The sequence below is a fragment of the Aplidium turbinatum genome, chromosome 16 (genome assembly GCF_918807975.1).
Source record: "Aplidium turbinatum chromosome 16, kaAplTurb1.1, whole genome shotgun sequence".
NCBI lineage: Eukaryota > Metazoa > Chordata > Ascidiacea > Aplousobranchia > Polyclinidae > Aplidium > Aplidium turbinatum.
Window position 1 is genome coordinate 1,000,357 of NC_137487.1, and position 20,459 is coordinate 1,020,815.

The 20,459-nt window shown below is 39.9% G+C and overlaps 1 protein-coding gene across 1 annotated transcript in view; it reads right to left on the minus strand.

Moving 5' to 3' along the window:
• LOC145785359 (FERRY endosomal RAB5 effector complex subunit 3-like) overlaps nt 1-20,459 on the minus strand; it is a 116,903-nt gene that overhangs the window by 77,139 nt on the left and 19,305 nt on the right. Inside the window, exon 4 of the mRNA XM_082597014.1 lies at nt 2,201-2,344. Within this exon, the coding sequence (XP_082453140.1) occupies nt 2,201-2,344 (144 nt within the window). The remainder of the gene's footprint in view (nt 1-2,200; nt 2,345-20,459) is intronic.

Consider the following 20,459-nt stretch of genomic DNA (forward strand, 5'->3'; position numbering starts at 1 on the left):
AACAGCTGTGGACGCAAAATTTCTTCATGGAAATTCACATCATCCACAGAGTGTGTTCAGATCAATTGTGTATGGAGAATGCATTCGAATGCGTCGATTAAATGAAACTGAACCATATTACTTGAAGAGTTTAACTCGCTTGTACAATAAATGCATAGCCTCTGGCTTTAATAAAAAAATGACCAAAAGCATTATTGACTTGGCAAAAACTTGGAAATCTAGACTTGCACCGGAGAAGAAAACCAACGCAGACAAAAAAAGAATCATTTGGGCTTCCTCTTTTACGAACATTTTAACGCTTTCAGACAAAGAAAAGAAATTAAAATCTTCAGCCAGTATTGTCTTCAAAAGACCACCAACTATTGCATCTTATGTCACGACTTACAAGGATTTGGCTTTTTCAAATAAAAAAATTAAAAACATTGGATCTTCAAAAAGGTGCGGAAATTGTGCATTGTGTGGCGGTAGAAAAAACTTTTCTTGTATGGTCAGTGACACACACAGTCTTACATCGCAATCAGGAAAACTTTTTCGTCTTAAACAGAATTTGACATGTAAGAACTTTGGAATTTACGTAGCTACCTGCAAAATTTGCAAAGAGCAGTATGTTGGACAAACAAAAAATTCATTTTCTGCACGTTGGAACAAACATCGCTCCATTTGGAATTCGGGTAACTGCGGCAACTCCTCCGACAAAACCGACAGAACGGCATTGTTACAACATTACCAAAAAATACATACTGATGCTTCACTGGGAAATCTTCAATTATCAGACTGCTTTGAAGTCACGTTTGTAGAAGAACCAAACCCAATCAAACTTGACCACAAAGAAGAATTGTGGTATCAATTGTTAGATGCCAAAATAAATGTTCAAAAAATGTTTTTGCCTAAATTTAAATGAAAAACACTTGTAGGCCTACTATAGCACATTTGTTTGCTGTGCACTTCATGCAATTGCTCTGGTTAAAAAATTTTTTTTAGCTAAATCTCAATAATGTCACTATGCATTGACAGCCATTACTTTTGAATTCATTGATTAGTTAATTGTTTTATTGTTATTTGCCTGCGTAATTGTTTTAGAACATCCATTAATTTTGTCAATTTCTTGAATATCGAATCGACAGTGTAGAAACTTATTCGTTATCTTTTACTTCATTTGATAAAACTTGTAGACTCTTTTGGTTTTCATGCTATTTAATTTTACTTGTTACGTTTTCTTTAGTAATTACGTAGTAATAGATCATATAATTTGTTTCATTGTTTCCATGGTGGCGCAACATGCTTTGTTGCGTCATAATATCTAAACTTTTAACCTTTGAAGAATTTTTTATTATTATTTTGCTCTTGACAATATCAAACTGAAGATGCTTTAAAAGCGAAATCGATATTTGATTACAAAAATGAGGCTGGTACACTGTTTGTTGTGTTGAGCAACAGAACGAGACTAAAGATAAGAGACAGTCAACCGCTTCAAGTGGACAGTTTGCTGGGTGGTTCACTAAAAACAGAAAAGTTTTATTAGTCAATTGGTCATATGATGACCGAGTTATGGTCAATTTACTGTTATTTTAATGGTTGGGCGGCCATCTTGGATTGCCATTGAATTCATAGGCTATCAGATAATTCAACAATTCTGAGAATGGTCTCATTGACTTCACAGGGTATAAAAACCTAGATATAGACACCAAAACTACATGATTTGGTCATATGATGACTGCGTTATGGTCAATTTACTGTTATTTTAATGGTTTGGCGCCATCTTGGAAGCCATCTTGAAAATAACCACTTTCCAGAGGTTGGATTGCTTAAGATTTTGAATATGTCAATACTGACACCCAATACTAATCAAATCAGTTGAAAAACCTTTTGTTGCAATTTTTTTGGGGTAAGGGTACAAAATGTCATATATTGCCCTAACTAATTAGAAATATGATTAGAAATTGGGCAAAATCACTGAAGTGGAACAGGTAAAAATGGCGATTTTTCTAATGACCATAACTCCACTAATATTTAAAAAATTTCAATTTTTGCATTCTGCATATTTCAATAAAATCTACGACAAGTGGTGTAACCCATTTGCTCATTCGGCATGGAATGACCCAAAAGATTATCAAAGACACATGGTTATCGGTTACGACAGGTACATTTTTAGGCTGATATAAATTATTGTTGCACATATAACAAAAATCATTGGTCATACCTCAGAGTCAGCTAAGTGTTTGGAAGCCAACGTAGTAACATCTTCATTAGAGTAAGCAAAACCAACATGTTCACACACTCTAGCCATCTCTAGTTGGTGACGTTCTTGCATTTTGATAATTGACTGATCTTTGTTGACAATAACCTAGAAAATGATTACCAGAATATAATTTGTTGTAATGGACATTGCTGACCATTTTCGGTAACAGGTCTGAGGAGTGAGGAGCCACTATTAAAAACGTCTGGCTCTGGTCTGGAGGTGTCAGGCTTTACACCAGTTACTCCAGCTTCAAAACAAAAATAAGGACATATTGCCAAACTAAGTATATATATACATTTTTTTTATAATTGAATTCAATGTAGTTATTAATGCATTACCGGTACTCTTCAAAGCAATGACAAAATTTATACAGAATGACTGAAATAGTAAAACGTTGTTTTAAAGACAAATTATATTGCATAGTGGAAAGAGTTTTTTTCGGAAATTCTGGACAAGTGACTAAAAAGTCTCAGTGAAAAAAACAGCTGTCAAACAGCACTTCATGATAAATCTACTGTCAATAAAATTACAATTATCTGTAGGGAGATGAAAGTTACTTAAATTCTCACAGCGGCATCTGTTTATTCAAAGAAATTAGCTTATATGTAACCATGGCGACCTTTATACATATGCCAACAACATGCAGCTTAAAATTTGATCGCTAAGTTAATACCGTATTTATCCGTGTATAAGTCGCTAAACTTTGCACCAAATCTTGCCCAAAAAGGTTGGGGTGCGACTTATCCACAAGGTTCTGAACTTCTGACAAACGAATGCTACAGATTGCGCGTTAGCGCTGCTATTAAGCGTTTATATTTTGCAAGCGAGGATTGCGAGCATCGCATTAACATGCTCACTGCACAGCATGCATGTGAATTTTAACGCGAACATCTCGCATGTGAGTTTGAAGGCTTTTAAAATTTTGATTGTTGTTTTTCAATAAAATTTGCTAAAAAAAATTTTGTACCAATATTTGAGCCAAATTTTGCGGTGCGACTTATACACGAATGCGACTTTATACACGGGTAAATACGGTAGTTTGAATATCAGTTAATAAATATAGTCTTTTTGTACATTTTGTGTGATTTTGAGTTATTTTTGTGCTATTGTTACCATTCAAATAATGAACTAGATTGTGCTTGTGTTGTAAATCCAAAAAGCGTCTGCCAACACTAGTAATTGGGAAAGGTTTTTCATTTTTTTAACGCAAAATTAGGAGTTTTGCAGCGACTTGAGATTCAGTGATCACACTTTGGCAATTTGGATTCTCAAAAAAGGGGTCATTCCATATCAACTCAGCCACCCATGCATGCTCCTGACCGACATATGGTTCATAGGATTATGGAATTTGTCAGGAATCGAAGCTTCACCCTCACCACCGGGACCGGCAACTCAACTGAGACGTTTCAAAAATGGCATCCCACTGGCTCCACTTCTTTTCAACATCTACAGTCTACACCCACGACCTGCCAACCACGGTCTCCGCAAAATACGCTTATGCGGACGACCTGGCAATTCTCCACTCCACAAAGTCATGGGAAAATCTATATCTCCAGAACTGGCAACTGAAACTCAGCGAAACCAAAACTGTGGCAGCAGCTTTCCACCTACACAATCGGGAAGTTGGTCGTGAGCTACATGTTAAGAACAATGGAAAACCTCTGTCCATCTGCCCCGAAAAAAGGTATCTTGGGGTGACACTGGACAGATCGCTCACATACCGCCACCATTTGGTGTCACTTCGCCAGAAACTGACATCCGCGCTGCGCTAATCAAGCGCCTGGCAGGCTCCAGCTGGGGTGCGAGGGCTGACACTTTGTGTATCATATGGTTTGGTACCGCAGTGCTCACTGCCATAACATCGACACTGCCATAAACAGCGCCCTGCAAACAGTGACCGGATGCCCGCGTCCCACACCATTGGACAATCTCCCCATTTTTGCTGGCATCCAACCCGCTGAGCTTCGCCGCAAAGCAGTGCCGGATTAACCATTAGGCAAAGTAGGCACGTGCCTACAAGGCCAGTCAAAAATCCAGGCCACTTTAAAATCAGTAAAAATTTAGTCATGTTTTTAAAATAATTATTTTCTAAACTAATAAGTATTCATCTTAATAGCTCTGTTTTTCCAGATGAATTAAAGGTTGCAAAAATCGTAATTTTGCAATAATCGCAAAAATTTTCCATAGACTAGTTTTATGGTGCAATTGAAGCTGTGACTTGTGAACCGTTTCTTATCAGACGTTTCATGCTTCTAAGAAAAATGTAAGTTGTTAGTTGATTATTGATATGAACTTTCTAGCCTAATGTTGTGATGTAGAGCAGGGTGGTCTAACCCAAACGCAATGCAAAAATCGTAATTTCGCAAAAAATTTCCATAGACTAGTTTTATGGTGCAATTGAAGCTGTGACTTGTGAACCGTTTCTTATCGGACGTTTTATGCTTCTAAGAAGAAAAAATGTAAGTTGTTAGTTGATTATTGATATGAACTTTCTAGCCTAATGTTGTGATTTAGCGCAGGGTGGTCTAACCCAAACGCGGGCCGCATGCGGCCCGCGGACATATTTTGTGCTGCCCGCAGAGCACTTTTGATGCACAAGAAACCATTGGGTACCACAAGTTTCAAAGTGCTCTCCAGGAAATCTCTGGGGATGCTACTCAGAATGGCAGCACACGAAATGAAGCAGGTGCATTGGCCAAACACATGAACAGTTGAACACCCTTGAAGTTGCCCTAATGTGCATACTTTGGAACAATATTTTGCAGCGCTTCAATACTAGTAGCAAGTTGCTTCAAAGTTTCACTATCGAACTGACACTAGCCATTGGTCTGCTGAAGCTTGGATAAATTCTTGGATGAGTGCAGAGAGAATTTTGACTGTTATGAGCAGCACCAAAGCGGCAGAAGCATGTCAGTGATGGAGCTGCTACAGATGATGTGGAAGGAATGTCGGCCAGCAAAAATTTACAATCAACACGTTTTATGTGATCATCGACCAACTGAAGAGTGCACCACAGAAACGTATCGATGCATATTCCATGGTGCTGCAGAGGTTTGGAGTTTTGACTGAGTACGACTCCATGTCTGTTAAAGACATCGATGTTGCTGTTGCAGGTCTGGTTGGTGTGTATTCAAAGGACCTGTCTCCCGACTTCCCATCAAAATTTCGTCAGTTTATGTGCTGGTATAAAGAGCAAAGACGCGATGAAACAACAGCAACAGGAAGTGCCCAGAAAATGTTTAAAATGCTGCACACTACTGGTGTTTATAATGCATTTCCGAACACTGAAACAGCACTTAGAATGTACTTGTCTCTAATGGCTACGAATTGCTCGGGGGAACGCTCGTTTTCACAACTGAAACGAATTAAAGACGTTAAACGATCAACAATGTGTCAACAACGTCTTAGCACACTGGCACTTTTGTGTATTGAAAGCGATCTACTCCGTAAGATTGACCTCCAAAAACTAGTTAAGGAGTTTTCAATCGCAAAAACGCGCAAAGGTGCTATTTAATTAGGCATATGACCAAGTTTTTGCACGGTACCCTGTGTTATAGTTGCAACAACGATCTTTGTGACAATGATTTGGCAACACTGATATTTCTAATTTTTTTAGTTGGCAACCCTGATTTTCGGGCCACTTATAAAATGTGCCTACAGGCCAGCAGACTCTTAATCCGGCACTGCCGCAAAGAAGCCACTCTGTCCCTCGGTCGACGGGCACTGGAGCCTAACCACCTTCTCCACCACAAGATCTTTGCTCTCCCAAACGAGCACCCCATCGACTGAAATCAAGACACCCATTCGTGCCAGCCGCTCAACTTCTTATCAACAAAGCTGATGTACAAGACATCTCTGCGGCTGCTTGGGCGGACCATAAATGGAGTTCTGAATGGAAGTCAACTGCCACCAGACTCTATTCATTCATCCCCGACGCCGACACACGCCCCATCTAGCGTCATGGATGATGAAACCAAAGACTGGCTGCTCTCTGGTACCCTTCCAGTGTAGTCCGGGAACATCGTGAATCTGGGGTGGTAAAAGGATAGACCCTCGGCCTCAGAGGCTCACACAACGACAACAAACTCGGCTGCATTATCTGACAAGTAGAGCCAAAAGTGTTGCTAGAAATTTTTTAAATTTTGAGAAAAAATATTTTCTTGACATTTTTAAAGTAGTGGTAGTTCAAAACTTAAGCCCGTAAACAACTATTCCAAAACTAGAAAGCAATTTTATTATTCACTTATCAAACTATCACCATTTTTTCAAATTTAACCATTTCTGCGCATGAAACATATTACTTGAAAAATAATTACAGGCTTCAACACTTAAAACTTTATATTCCTGAGGTGTATTTTTAAGTTTCTCAAGTTGTTTTTTGTTCTTAAATACGTCGTAGTAATATATTTTTTGAACCTGCAAATTTTATTGAATTTACACTGGGTACATAATCTCAAAGTCTGGTAGATATAAATTAGCTGATATCTGGCGGGTATAGGCTACAGCGAAGGATCATGCTAGTAATCTTGAAGGGAGGAATCATGATCATCAAAAAAAAATTTGACTAACCTGTATTATTAATACTCTCTCCTCAGACTACTACCTTAACGGAGTGAAAGCGTTCCCGTGCCTCAGTGACCTCTAGAGCTGTACTGGCGGGAGCTAACTGCTCTCAGAAGGGTCACCCATGCCAGGTTGGTCGAAAGGTAGAGGTCAGACAAAACGTAGTCCCAAGTCCCCAACGGCGGAACAGGCGGATGAAGCCAGCTAGGCTCAACGACTGTGAAGGCTGCAGCATGCAACCAGCTCCAATGGCCTTGGCTTGCCTTGCCATTGGATAAAGCTGATGGCTTTGTCAAGTTTATGTGTGCTTGTTGAGTGTGCGCCAGCAAGTCCACGCTAATCAATTCACGCACAGGCGTCTTGGCAAGACACTCAAACCTAATGGCGATTGATAATGCATAACGGGAACAGGCAAGTGTAAGCTGGAAGTTTCTAGTGCGGAACCGACATGTTAGTGGTGGTAACTTGATTCAGTCGCTCTATCTTTTGGAAGAAGTAGGAAAGATGTTCGGCAACAGTTATCACGACTGAGCAGCCCTCTTTAGGATCCACTCTGCTCACCCTGAATAGGGAAGGGGCTAGAAAAGGTGCCCTAAACATAGTCTGCTTCAACTCAACCTGTTTGGAAAACCGCGTCCAGAGGGTTCACCTTATCTGCGTTCGAAAAACAAAATATTATGAAATTTGGAACCTGGAATGTTAGGACTCTAATGGATAACTCCAGCTCAAATAGGCCAGAAAGACGAACTGCTATCATTGCTCGTGCACTACAGCGTTTCAACTTTGACATCGTGGCTCTTAGCGAAACCAGGAGAGATGGAGAGGGCCAATTAAGGGAAGAATGTGGCAATTTTACTTTTTTCTGGAAGGGCTATGATCTTGTACATCCGAGAATCCACGACATAGGTTTTGCGATTAAAAATCGCCTCCTCCCAAAGCTGACAGAACAGCCAGTTGGAATAAACGCTCGACTGATGACACTCCGAATCCAATTGGCCAACAATCAACATGCAGCTGTTATCAGTGCTTATGCCCCTACCTAGGGTGGTCTTCAAAATGGATAATTTTGAAAAGTTAAGGTGCTTCTTTTTTAAATGGTGCTTTTGATGAAAAAATAACTTGTGTAAATTTTTTTTGAAAAATATTAACGTTTAGAGGTGTCACAGCAGCCCCAAAGTTTGCACCCCTTTTCAAGCTTTTATACCAAACCGCTAGATGGCGAAAATTTTAGTTTGTCCTATTGAAACAAACTTGATGTCTATTTCACCATTTGGGAGGGTGGGGATTTCAATATACACATTTATATTGATGTAGCTATAACACAAGTAGCAATTTGAACAGTCTTGAACTTTATTTTAAAGCAAAAAACTTGAGTTAGTAGGCTAGCCTACAGCAGGCCTAGGCTGTTCGAATAAATCAAATCAGTCATAATTAAGTTATTGATGTATGATGTAAGTTTATTGTTGTATGCACGGTAGCACAGCATGCAACGACACAAACTAAAGATCGCTCAGGAAAAACGACAGCATGAAAAGGTTGGTGTTATTGCTGAAATGGCACAGTTGGCTTCAAGTTCCAGTAGTGCTGAAGAGACTACTGAAGACGGGGACTGTGAATATGAAATCTTTTCACCTGACACTCCAACAGCAAGCAGAGCCACAGAAGCAATGGATGAACATTTGACAGCTGCCTTAGACCGCACAAAAACAAGTGACTGAGCAGCAGTCCATGTATTGAAAGCAGCTGCTTCTGCAATAGGTCAGAGTGTGTCTGGATTCGCCATCAACCGCTCTTCCATACGACGTTCCAGACAAAAGCATCAAAAAAGCGTTGCTGAAAATATTAAAAGTACCTTTTCAACTGAAGCCAAGCTTGTTGTTCACTGGGATGGCAAACTTTTGCCAGATAGGCCTACTGCCAACAAAAGAGAAAAAGTAGATCGCCTACCTGTGTTAGTTTCTGGGTTTGGTACATCTACATTATTAGGAGTTCTAAAGCTTTCATCTGGAACTGGTCAAGCTGTTGCAACTGCGGTGAAAGCATGTACGAACGATTGGGAAGTTACAGACCAGATTATTGGCATGAGTTTCGATACCACTAGCAGCAATACTGGTGTTAGACTTGGAGCTTGTACTCTTTTACAAAATGAACTAGAAAGAGAACTTTTACATTTTGCATGCCGACACCATATCTTTGAGATTGTTGCAGAAGCAGCTTTTTTGTATGCTTTGGACCATCAACAGCACCGGATATTGCAATTTTCAAACAGTTTCAAAAACAGTGGCCTTTGATTGAACAATCGACATACGAGCCCATGATACCAAGTGATTTAACTGCAGAGGTTTCCAAAGTATTTGACGACAAGAGGTTGTTGATTTTTGCCTTAGAAATGAATTGCTATCCAAGCAACCTCGTGATGAATATCATGAGCTGCTAGAGCTTACCATTAATCTTGTTGGGTGTTATTCCCCCCAGAGGTGTCAGGTTTTATCAACTTGGGGCTTTTCATCCAGCTCGATGGATGGCTCGTCTCATTTATGGCATCAAAATGTATCTTTTTCGGGACAAATTTTTCACAACTGCTCATGGTAAGAGCCAGGCAACAACAAGATTTGTTGCTTTGGTGTGCTTGGTTTATGTAAAGCATTGGTTTACTGCAAAAACTGCAATCACTGCCCCAGCGAATGATTTACAGTTTCTCCAATCCTTGATCTCGTATCCTGATCAAGAAATTGCAGAAGCTACCAGCAAGAAATTTGCAAATCATCTGCGGTACTTGAGTGAAAGCTTGGTGTAATTGTCGCTTTCTGGTCCTGATGTAAGTGTATATGATAAAAGAAAAATGGTGGAAGCGATTCAAAACCCAGCATCAGAAAAATCGTCTCCAAGACCAAAAGTGAACCTTTGTGCGAAAGATGTTATCACTAACCACATACTAGCTGATTTTGTTTCATCAAAATCCTTAAATTTCTTTCACATTTTATCTCTGTCAACACAATTTTTGGCCCAAGATCCAGCAGAGTGGCAAGTACTGAATGATTATAAAGCTGCTGTTGCAATAGAGTCAAATATCTCCGTACTAGTCAATGACTTCGCTGAAAGGGAGTGGCCCTGATCCAAGTTTACGGGCAAGTTCTTTCAAAAGATGAGGAACAGCAACAGTTTTTGTTACAAGTGGTAGAATGGCACCGTCAAAACTACCCTCAACAAACACTAAAACTATTGATGACTAATCATTCTTTATTACAAAATCCCCTAGCATATCCTTAATGGAAATCAATATAACTATTGATGACTATTAAACTGAATGAAATTGAAGTTTATTTTTATGCTGTAATGATGATTATACGCCGTGCAGTGATTTGATACCAGTATTGGTATATTGGTTACTTATAAAGACTTAAAATTACCATAACTGCTACTTATGTTGTACCTACATCAATATAAATGTGTTTATTGAAATCCTCACCCTCAGAATTGTTGGGATAGACGTCAATTTTGTTTCTCTAGGACAAACTAAAATTTTCGCCTATAAGCGCCATCTAGCGGTTTGGCTGAAAAGCTTGAAAAAGGGGTGCAAATTTTAGGGCTGCTGTGACACCTCTAAACGTTAATATTTTTCAAAAATATTTTACACAAGTTATTTTTTCACCAAAAGGCACCATTTAAAGAAGAAGCACCTTAGCTTTTCAAAATTTTCCATTTTGAGGACCACCCTACCCTACACTTGATGCAGAGGATGCAGTCAAGGAAGCTTTCTATAACCAACTTGATCATGTTCTTTCCCACACGTTACGAGAAGACAAAGTTATTCTTCTTGGAGACTTTAATGCAAGAGTCGGAAAACAAGTGGATCTCTGGAGAGGTACAATTGGAAAAAAGGGAGTGGGGAAGGTGAACTCTAACGGAACCCTTCTTCTCACTACATACGTGGTGAAAACATTGGCATCTCATCGACTATGTAATTGTAAGATCTCGTGACCAACAAGATGTGCTCCATACTAGAGCTGTTACTGGAGCTGATGAGTGCTGGACAGACCATCGTCTCATTGCATCGATTCTAAAGATAAGACTACATACTAAACTAAAACACCATGATCAAGCAAAAGTTCCACAACAATACAATATTGAAGCTCTTCAGGACACCAACTCACTCGAGACTTTTCAAGAGTGCCTTCAAACTCGTCTTCAGGAAAATTCGATTTCTGACTCTGTTGAAGATTGTTGGAATCACCTTAAAACGGCTATTTTCGACACATGCAAAGAAACTATTGGTCATAAGAAGAAGAACCAGCAAGATTGGTTCGATGAGAACGATAAAGTTCTCAGGAAACGAATCGATAGAAAGCGAGAAGCCTATAACATGCTCCAGAATGACTTTCAATCTGATATAAAACGTGACCTATACAAAAAATGTAAGGCTGAAGTCCAAAGAACTACTCGTATTCTTAAGGATCAGTGGTGGGAAAAGAAAGCCCACGAAATACAACAGCTGGCAGATGCCAATAACACACATGGCTTTTTTAATGCAATGAGAGAAGTCTACGGACCATCCACGTATGGACATTGGACATTATAGGGCGGTCCTTATTTGGGGCTAAAAATTTTTTTTTTATAATTTTTCTCCATTTACCACAAAAAACCCTGTGTGAAAATTTTTTGAAAAATATTAACGTTTAGAGGTTCCTCGAGGCCTCTGAAAATTTCACGTTTTTATGCATGTATGTCATGGGTCTGCTACTATTCGGTGAGTCCGATTCGGTGAGTTTCCAACCTCTAACCCTAACCCCTAAACCCTAACCCTAAAACGGCAAGAATAATTAGGCTACGGTACTCGATAATTTAAAAACAAAATTGAAAGAATCCCCCGTTAAGAGATCGGACTCACCGAAACAGGCCATTCCAGTATGTCATACCTCTGTCAGGGTTGGAAAAAATCATGACTTTTTTAAAAAAATCAAAAAAATCGGATTTTTTTGATTTAAATCGGATTTTTTTGATTTAAATTAGATTTTTTTGATTTTTTTTATATAAAAAAGCGATGTTTTGGGGAGACAAGCTGGCCAGGATGGGATGTTTCCCAAGAAAGAAATATGACATTATATTACATTGTGTAATCATACTTTTATTTCCAAAACGATTGAAAAACTTCTGAAGTGAAGTGTGAGTACACTTTCATAACTTTCATTCGTATGTTTTATTACCCGATTTTTGTTTGTTTTTGCTGGTATTGGACTCCTAAGATAACTTTGACTAATTTGTAAAGAGTAAATCGGTATTAAGAAGTATTTGTTCAAGATTCCTCATGTATAGCAGCAGCATCAAATATCATTATTTTATATTTTGGAAATTAAACTCAATTTTAGGTGTTTTTGCCTCAATATCCATGCTTTTTCACCATTTTTTTTGTGTTTTTAGGACTTTTCTTAGATTAATAAAATTCCAAATTAGTCTTGAGTTATTGTTCCATCTTCACAGAGCCTATTTGCATAAAAAATGACAAGTTCATGCATTAGTTCACATTTGAAAACCATTTATTCCAGAAAATTGTGATTTTTTGTTAAATTCACAATCCGAAAATGCAATTTTCTGTTTTTTGTGGTGCTAACCGCCAAAAATGCCTAAAGTTCAAATTTTTTTGCTGATTCTGCATTGTCATATCATAGTATTGTTTAAAAAAGAGTCCTATGCAAAATCCAAAGTTAGTGCCTAAAATCCACCCTGTACTGCCTACCCCTATATAGTCATTGGTTAGTTAATGGTTATAATGGTCAACGCCTCAAAAATGGTAAAACGTCACATCAAAGCCTTTTTAAGTGGTTCAGAAATGCATTTTTGATGTTGTGAAACGGCTTGAAGAAGGTACTGCAACTGTTCCTCATCCTTAGTGACTAGTGAGTCGCCCAGAAAAGTTTTGGTTAAGTGCTATAGCTCTTTCTGCATGATCATTGGTCACAGCTAGAGATTTACATAGTTCTCCAGCAGTCTGATAAGCACTGTTTTCTTCCCACTCTGACACAGGAAGACGGAGAAAAGAATCTGGAAGTCTTAATTTTTTGAACAACAACTTTGTGTTTGTACTGGCAAATGAAGATAGTGTCTTAGTTTTTAAGCTGTCAAGTGTCATGATGACTCTTTTATGGGGTGCTTCCAAATTTTCTTTTCCAATTTTCATCACTTCCACTATTTCTTCTTTGATGTTTGCTGCAACATCATCATCAAACAGAGAAAGGGCAACAAGCTCTTCCGAAAGATACCATAGATGACGACCCATCTTTTCAGTTGTTGCTTCGGAGATACCTTTGTTAACAGTTTTATAAGCTTTCAATTCTTTATATAAGGACAAATCATTGTTGGGAGCTTTTATAGCCAAAGGAGCTGTTATCCACTCCTTATACAGTAAATTATACAGTAGATACATGTAAAAAACATACATAGGTCACGGAGACCGTTTTGCTCACCGCACGTCAAGTGAAACTGACTTCGAAATAACCACACCTTAAAGGTGTATATCACTTTCATCATCCACCGTGCATGATGGCTTGCACCAGGTGCGTTAAAATTAGCTTGCCCCAGTGTAGTATCTCCAAGAAAAAGCAATAAGATTTCCATTAGTTCACGATAATCATCACGAGGTTGCTTTTCCTTGGCCGATACTGCATGAATGAAATGGATAAGGTCATCCTTGCTATCTTTAACACCAGCTGCAGCTTCTTCATCAGTGGAAGAATCTTCATAATTCTCTTGAGCTATGTACTCCCACTGCTCCTTGAACCATTTAAAGAGCAGAACATCTGGTGCAGAGGTTGTTGAATGTTGACATTGCCTTTTTAAAGGCAGCTCCAGCGATAAGCTCCATAATATGATGGCGACATGCCAAATACAGTAGATCTCGACCAAGAGTCTGCTCAACAATAACACAGGCTCCATTTATACGGCCGGTATTTGAGCTAGTTGTGTCAAAGCACATTGTTTGTATGTTTTCCTCCAGACCCCAGTGCTTAATTGCATGGCAAACTGCAAAAGCCTGGGCTTCACCTGTCCCAGGTGGCAATTTAGGTATGGATAGAAGCTGCGTTTGTCCATGATAAGAAACTAGTACAGGAAGGCGGTCGACACTTTTGTTGCCAGTTAAATCTGGAAGAAGTTTTCCGTCCCAGTGCAGTCAAAGATGCATTCGGAGAAAAATTTTGTAAGATCACTTCCGCCAACTGTTTTCTGTGCTGCCGGCGGCTTCCATTGTTGACCGATTCAAAGCAAGGTCTCTAATATTATGACCAATGCTTTTAGCTGTTGAAGAGATGATAAACATAGCTGCACGATCAGAGACATTACTGTAGTACGGTCTAAATTTATTGCAAGATCAGCTGACATGATCTCCTTTCGGACCCATTTTTTGGATGTGGAGATCTGGATGAACATGTGGCATCCTCAGAGTCAGTTGCAGAATCATTGTTTGTAGAACTAGAACTATCTTCTAGAACTGCCATCGATTTTAGTTCTATTGCTGCTTTTTCTGCTAATAAGTGTCGTTTTCTTTGTTTTTCAAACTTTCCTTTTACGTTTCTCTGCTTTCTCAATAGAACCCAATCAATCTTGTCTATACATCCGCGTCGACCCTTTTCTCGTTGTGCCATAAGGAACTGTTTGTCTTCCTCAATGGTAATCAGATTCAATGCATCTACATGAGCAATATCAAACAGGTCTTCTAAGCAATCTGTGAAAGTCTTTTCATGCCTTTCCTTGGTTGGCGTTTTCCTAGCTGAATTCTGTTCGTGCTATGCAATGATAATTTGTATCACTAGTTCCTGTGTTATTTATCGGCGGACAAATATGACCGATCTAGATGGTACTTTCCGCGGACATCACATGCTGTGACGGCGGACATGTCCGCCACGAATTTCGTGGCCTGCTATTGTGTCTTCTAATAATACAACTGTGTTTTGTGAGAATTGTGCAATACACATTTATGTCTAAGAGTGGAACAATTGTCATTTGAGAATTAAGCAATACAAATTTGTGTCTAAGAGTGGAACAATTGTGTCTTGTGATTGCTGTTAAAATACTGTGATTAAGAGTGCTTTCAGATGTTTTGACATCTGCACAAAGTTGTTTAGAGAGGTTTCAAAAAGTTTATTTCATACCGCATTACCGCATCACACCCCCTATACATAGTGTACATGGGTAATTTCAAGGACCTTGAGGAACCTCTAAACATTAATATTTTTCAAAAATATTTCACACAGGGTGTTTTTATCTAAAATGGAACCTTTTGGGAGGGTGAGACTTAAAAATTTAAAAAGTCAAAAAATAAGGACCACCCTATTGGACAATCCCCTCTGAGAAGTAAGGATGGAAAAACGATACTTAAGAGCAAAGCCGAAATAAGATCTCGATGGAAGGAACATTTTGAGGAGCTTCTCAATCATACAGCTGTTATTGACAAATGCGTCATTGACATCATTCTCAACATGACACAAGAAGACTCTCTTTCTCAGACACCATCTCTCGGAGAGGTCAAAACTGCCATCATGGCCATGAAAAACAACAAAACAGCGGGCCCTGATGGAATCCCAGCAGAGATTTACAAAGTAGGGTGGCAGTTTAATCCAACATAATCTTCATCAACTGCTAATCAAAATCTCGACAAATGAAATTGTTCCATCTGATTTCAAAGATGCTATTATCATCACCATATACAAACTTACCTGTTATTGCAGAGCTTGATGCAGAACCTACTTTAGAAGATACAATTTGGGTAGAGAGGTAACTCTTTTAAACCATAAACAGACATAACTCAGCAACAACACTACATTTAACATTATAAAAATTAAAAAAAAGCGAACATTTTCGGCTAGTCATATAGCCCTTTTCAAGCCTCTAAGAAAATACATTTTTAAAAGAAATGCTAAAAAATCATATAGTATCACAGCAAAAATATGGTCAAATCCAAACATTAATCAAAACTAGCCGAAAACATTCGCTTTTTGTTTTTTGTTTTTATAATGTTAAATGTAATGTTGTTGCTGAGTTATGTCTGTTTATACTTTAGAAGAACTGAGTAAAGCCATTGACTCTATGCAAAGTGGGAAAGAACCGGGAGAGGATAACAATCCAGCTGAGGTCATAAAGTGTGGGAAACCTGTCCTGCTAAAACCACTGCACGAGCTACTGCATCTTTGTTGGAAAGAGAGCCAAGTACCGCAGTTCATGCGCAACTCCAAGATCGTTACTCTGTACAAGAACAAGGGGGATCGCACTGATTGCAACAGCTACAGAGGCATCTCTCTGCTTAGCATCGTGGGAAAAGTCTTTGCCAAAGTGGTCCTTAGGTGCCTTCAGGTATTGGCCGACAGGGTCTACCCTGAATCTCAGTGCGGGTTCCGCGCCCAGAGGTCCACAACAGACATGATTTTCTCCGTACGACAGCTTCAGGAGAAGTGCCGTGAGCAGCAGAGGCCGTTATACATCGCCTTTATTGACCTCACGAAGGCTTTTGACCTTGTCAGCAGGAGAGGCCTGTTTCAGCTACTGCAGAAGATTGGCTGTCCCCCACAGCTGCTTAGCATCATCATCTCCTTCCACAAGGACATGCAGGGTGTGGTCAGCTACGACGAGGAGACCTCTGAACCCTTCGAAATTCGGTCTGGTGTGAAGCAAGGATGTGTCCTTGCGCAGACTTTGTTTGGGATTTTCTTCTCTCTGGTGCTGAACTTTGCATTCGGTCACTCCACACAAGGAGTCCACCTACACACCCGCAGTGATGGGAAACTGTTCAACCTGGCCCGACTGAGAGCCAAAACAAAGGTTCGTACAGTGCTGATCAGAGAACTGTTGTTTGCCAACGACGCAGCACTGTCAGCACGAGCTACAGCAGTTACAGCACGAGCTACAGCTGCAGCAGTTGCTCAACCAGTTTGCACACGCCTGTAAGGAATTCGCACTGACCATCAGTGTCAAGAAAACAGTAGTCATGGGCCAAGATGTCCCCAAGCCACCTGTCATCACCATAGGACCAGAAGTGCTCGAAGTGAAAGACCACTTCACCTACCTTGGTTGAACGGTCACCAGCAACCTGTCCTTAGATAAGGAACTCGACAGACGGATAGCCGGGGCTGCAGGAGTGATGACTCAACTCGGGGCGAGAGAGTGGGACAATACTCTTTTGACACTTAACACAAAAGTCAAAGTGTATTGTGCGTGTGTTCTTAGTACTCTGCTGTACGGTAGTGAGTCCTGGACCACTTATGCCAGACAAAAAAACCGCCTTGAAAGCTTTCACCTTCGTTGCTTGAGGCACATTCTTGGTATTTCCTGGAAGGACAGAATACCCAACACCACTGTTCTGGAACGTTCTTGCTCCCTGAGCCTGCACCTTCTCCTCTGCCAGCGACATCTACGCTGGTTGGGGCATGTATCCAGAATGAAGGATGGACGCATTCCAAAGGACATTCTGTACAGTGAACTTGCCACAGGGAAACGCCCAGTAGGAAGACCAGCACTGCGTTACAGAGACGCTTGCAAACGAGACCTGAAGCTAACTGACATAGACCTTGCCAGCTTGGAACTGATCGCAGCAAACCGCAACAGATGGCCCTACAAAGTCAGTGCGAGTCTAGCAAAGGGTCAGTCGAGGCGGAGGAAGCAACTAGACTACTAGAGCAAAGAAGACAAAGAAGAAAAGAGAGACAGCAGCCTCAGAACTCCTCTGATTTCATATGTCCAAACTGTGGACGAGCCTGCCATGCCAGGATTGGACTTCAGAGCAACATGAGAAGCTGCCGTACCCAGAGTGCTACCATCATCTGAAAAGATGGAAGGATACCTACTACTATACAAACGCAAAGGTAATCGATCAGAGTGTGGAAATTATCGTGGGATTACTATGTTTGCAACTGCTGGCAAGACCTTAGCACATATTTTGAACAATCGGATCAAACTGATATCCGAGAAGATTCTTCCTGAATCTCAGGCTTGCTTCAGGCCATCGCGTAGCACCACAAACATGATATTTTCCCTCAGACAATTGTGAGAAAAGTGTCGTGAACAACATCAACCACTGTACATTGCGTTTATTGACCTCTCTAAGGCCTTCGACTGCGTCTCAAGAGATCTCCTTTGGGATGTACTTTCAAAATACGGATGTCCAGATAAATTTCTTCGTATTCTGCGTCTTCTTCATGATAGTATGTTTGCCAGAGTCCAGACCAGCAACAACAGTTCTGAACCTTTCCTGGTTAACTCTGGAGTGAAACAGGACTGCGTAATAGCACCAACTCTTTTTGTAATTTTTATTGCATCTATCTTGGAAATAGTCCACCATGACCTTCCATCTGGCATTGACATATCTTACCGCATGGATGGAAAGCTCTTTAACCTCGCCCGCCTTAAAAGTAAATCAAAGACTACAACACAGAGTATCATGGAATTTCAATATGCCGATGATAACTGTGTAGCAGCACTGAGTGAAAACCACCTACAGCAGATTTTGCATGTTTTCCATCAAGCATACAAGAGGCTTGGACTTAGCGTCAATATTAACAAGACTCAGGTCCTCTTTCAACCACTTCTTAAAGATCGTACTAGTGCTCTGCCACAAATCCTTCTCGATGGTACACCTCTGAAGAATGTGAAACACTTCTGCTACCTCGGAAGTGAAATTTCAGACAGCGTTGACCTTCAGGATGAAATATAACATCGTTTAAATCAGGGGTCACCAAACTACGGCCAGCGGGCCGGAACCGGCCCGCGAACTGATTTCATTCGGCCCTCCACGTACTGCGGAAATAACAGCTGCACTACAACTGTTTTTTATCATTGTTTTTATCATTAGGCCACCACAAATGGGTACAGCCTAGGCCAAATTTGAAAAGATGTAATGTTTTTTCAAGAGCACGATGCCCTGTAGTGTATCACAGCAGGGGATAACTTTTCCAGCAACCTTTCGATTTTCATCAAAACCTTACTATTCCACCGCTGACTTTGTTATTTATTGTGCTCAATTCAAGTCAATGGAGATTCTAAATAGTTGTATATCTTTTCTCAATTTGCATCCGGCCCACAGCTGTTATTCTCGCAGCAATCCGGCCCTCAGAGAAAAAGGTTAGGTGACCCCTGGTTTAAATTGTGCTAGCACCGCTTTTGAAAAACTTCACTCACGAATATTTGACACCATAACATACGAAAAAGTACAAAGCTCGCCGTCTACAATGCAGTAGTTCTCACAACACTACTATAATAAAGCTTCCGAAACCTGGACCACCTACCGAAACCGCATTACAAGTCTTGAAAGATTTCAACAACGCTGCCTGCTAGGGTGGTCCTCAAATGTATGCAAAAATTTCAAACTTAAAAAATTGTAGTGCACACACTTCTATTTGGTTCATTTTTATATAAAAACATTTCCCTGAAAGTTTGAAAGAATTTGATAAAGGTTTAGAGGTGCCAGATTACAGGTGAAAATTTAATAAATTGAGCAATTTACGAAACCCACCCAAGATAACGTAACATTTGTAATTGTACTTTAAAAAGATATAACACATCATGGCAGAACAAACATTAACCATGAGAATAATGATATGTATGAATACTGTACTCTCATCCAACTCCGCAGTAGGAAACACTGATATAATTTTCTAGTACTGTGCTCCGTGCATCATTATAACTCCAAAGTATATTACTGGCAAACTAGAAGTTTCACTTGCAACAAGATTAACTAGTGCATTCTAAAGATAAATACATAACATAATACAATTTAGTCGGTGGATTGATACACTTTCTGAAGAATTTTTTGCTGCAAGTCGGATGAGCATTCCGGTGGTGCTGAATGTAGAACAACTTGTAGAATGTATTGACTTTGCTCTTCATCTTTCGCTAATACATTGTTAAAACTTTGCATTAAAGCAACACCTCCTTCGGGAAAGTCATTGATTACATGAAGCCCACCAACAATGGCTTGTGTTTCTCATAATTGTTATCAACACTCCATGATGTGATTTCCACCTTCAGAAAGTCACATGGTAAGTTGAGAATCTGGAAAAATCTTATGGTGTTTGATGTGACAAAGTGCGACAGATCTTTTGATGAAAAACCATCTGGTACTCAAGAAAGATGCTTTGAAGGTGTACTGCTTTGATGAGTTAATGTGGAAACAATGGCTTTTTATTGAGTAACAGAAACAGCATCATTAATTAAAAAATGCCAGGCCCACAAGTTCACTTATATACCACAAGTGCCTCGAAAATGTTTTCATGGCTTCCTGCGATAACCTGCATCATGTTGCTCATACTCATTTACCCTTTTCAAGAGCTCCAGGTCATGTCGTGGTGCACATTTAGCTGAAGGTGCTGTGAACCATGATTTTACATATACACCTTCAAAACAAACAGAACAAATCACTTTAAACCATGTTGCTCCTGACTTGACAAATCAAACTGCATTCGAAATAATTTGAGTGCATATACACTATACAGCAGTTGCCATCCATCTGGCGCGATGAAGGGCACCAGGATGACAGAATCGAATTCCATGCGGTGGTGTTCCATTGAGCATTATGACCGATACCTGGGGGGTTTTTTTCGGTCATTTATCGGTCATTGACCGATTTTTTAGCAAAATGTCCGAAAAAATTATAGTCAATGCGGTCAAAATGTCCGAA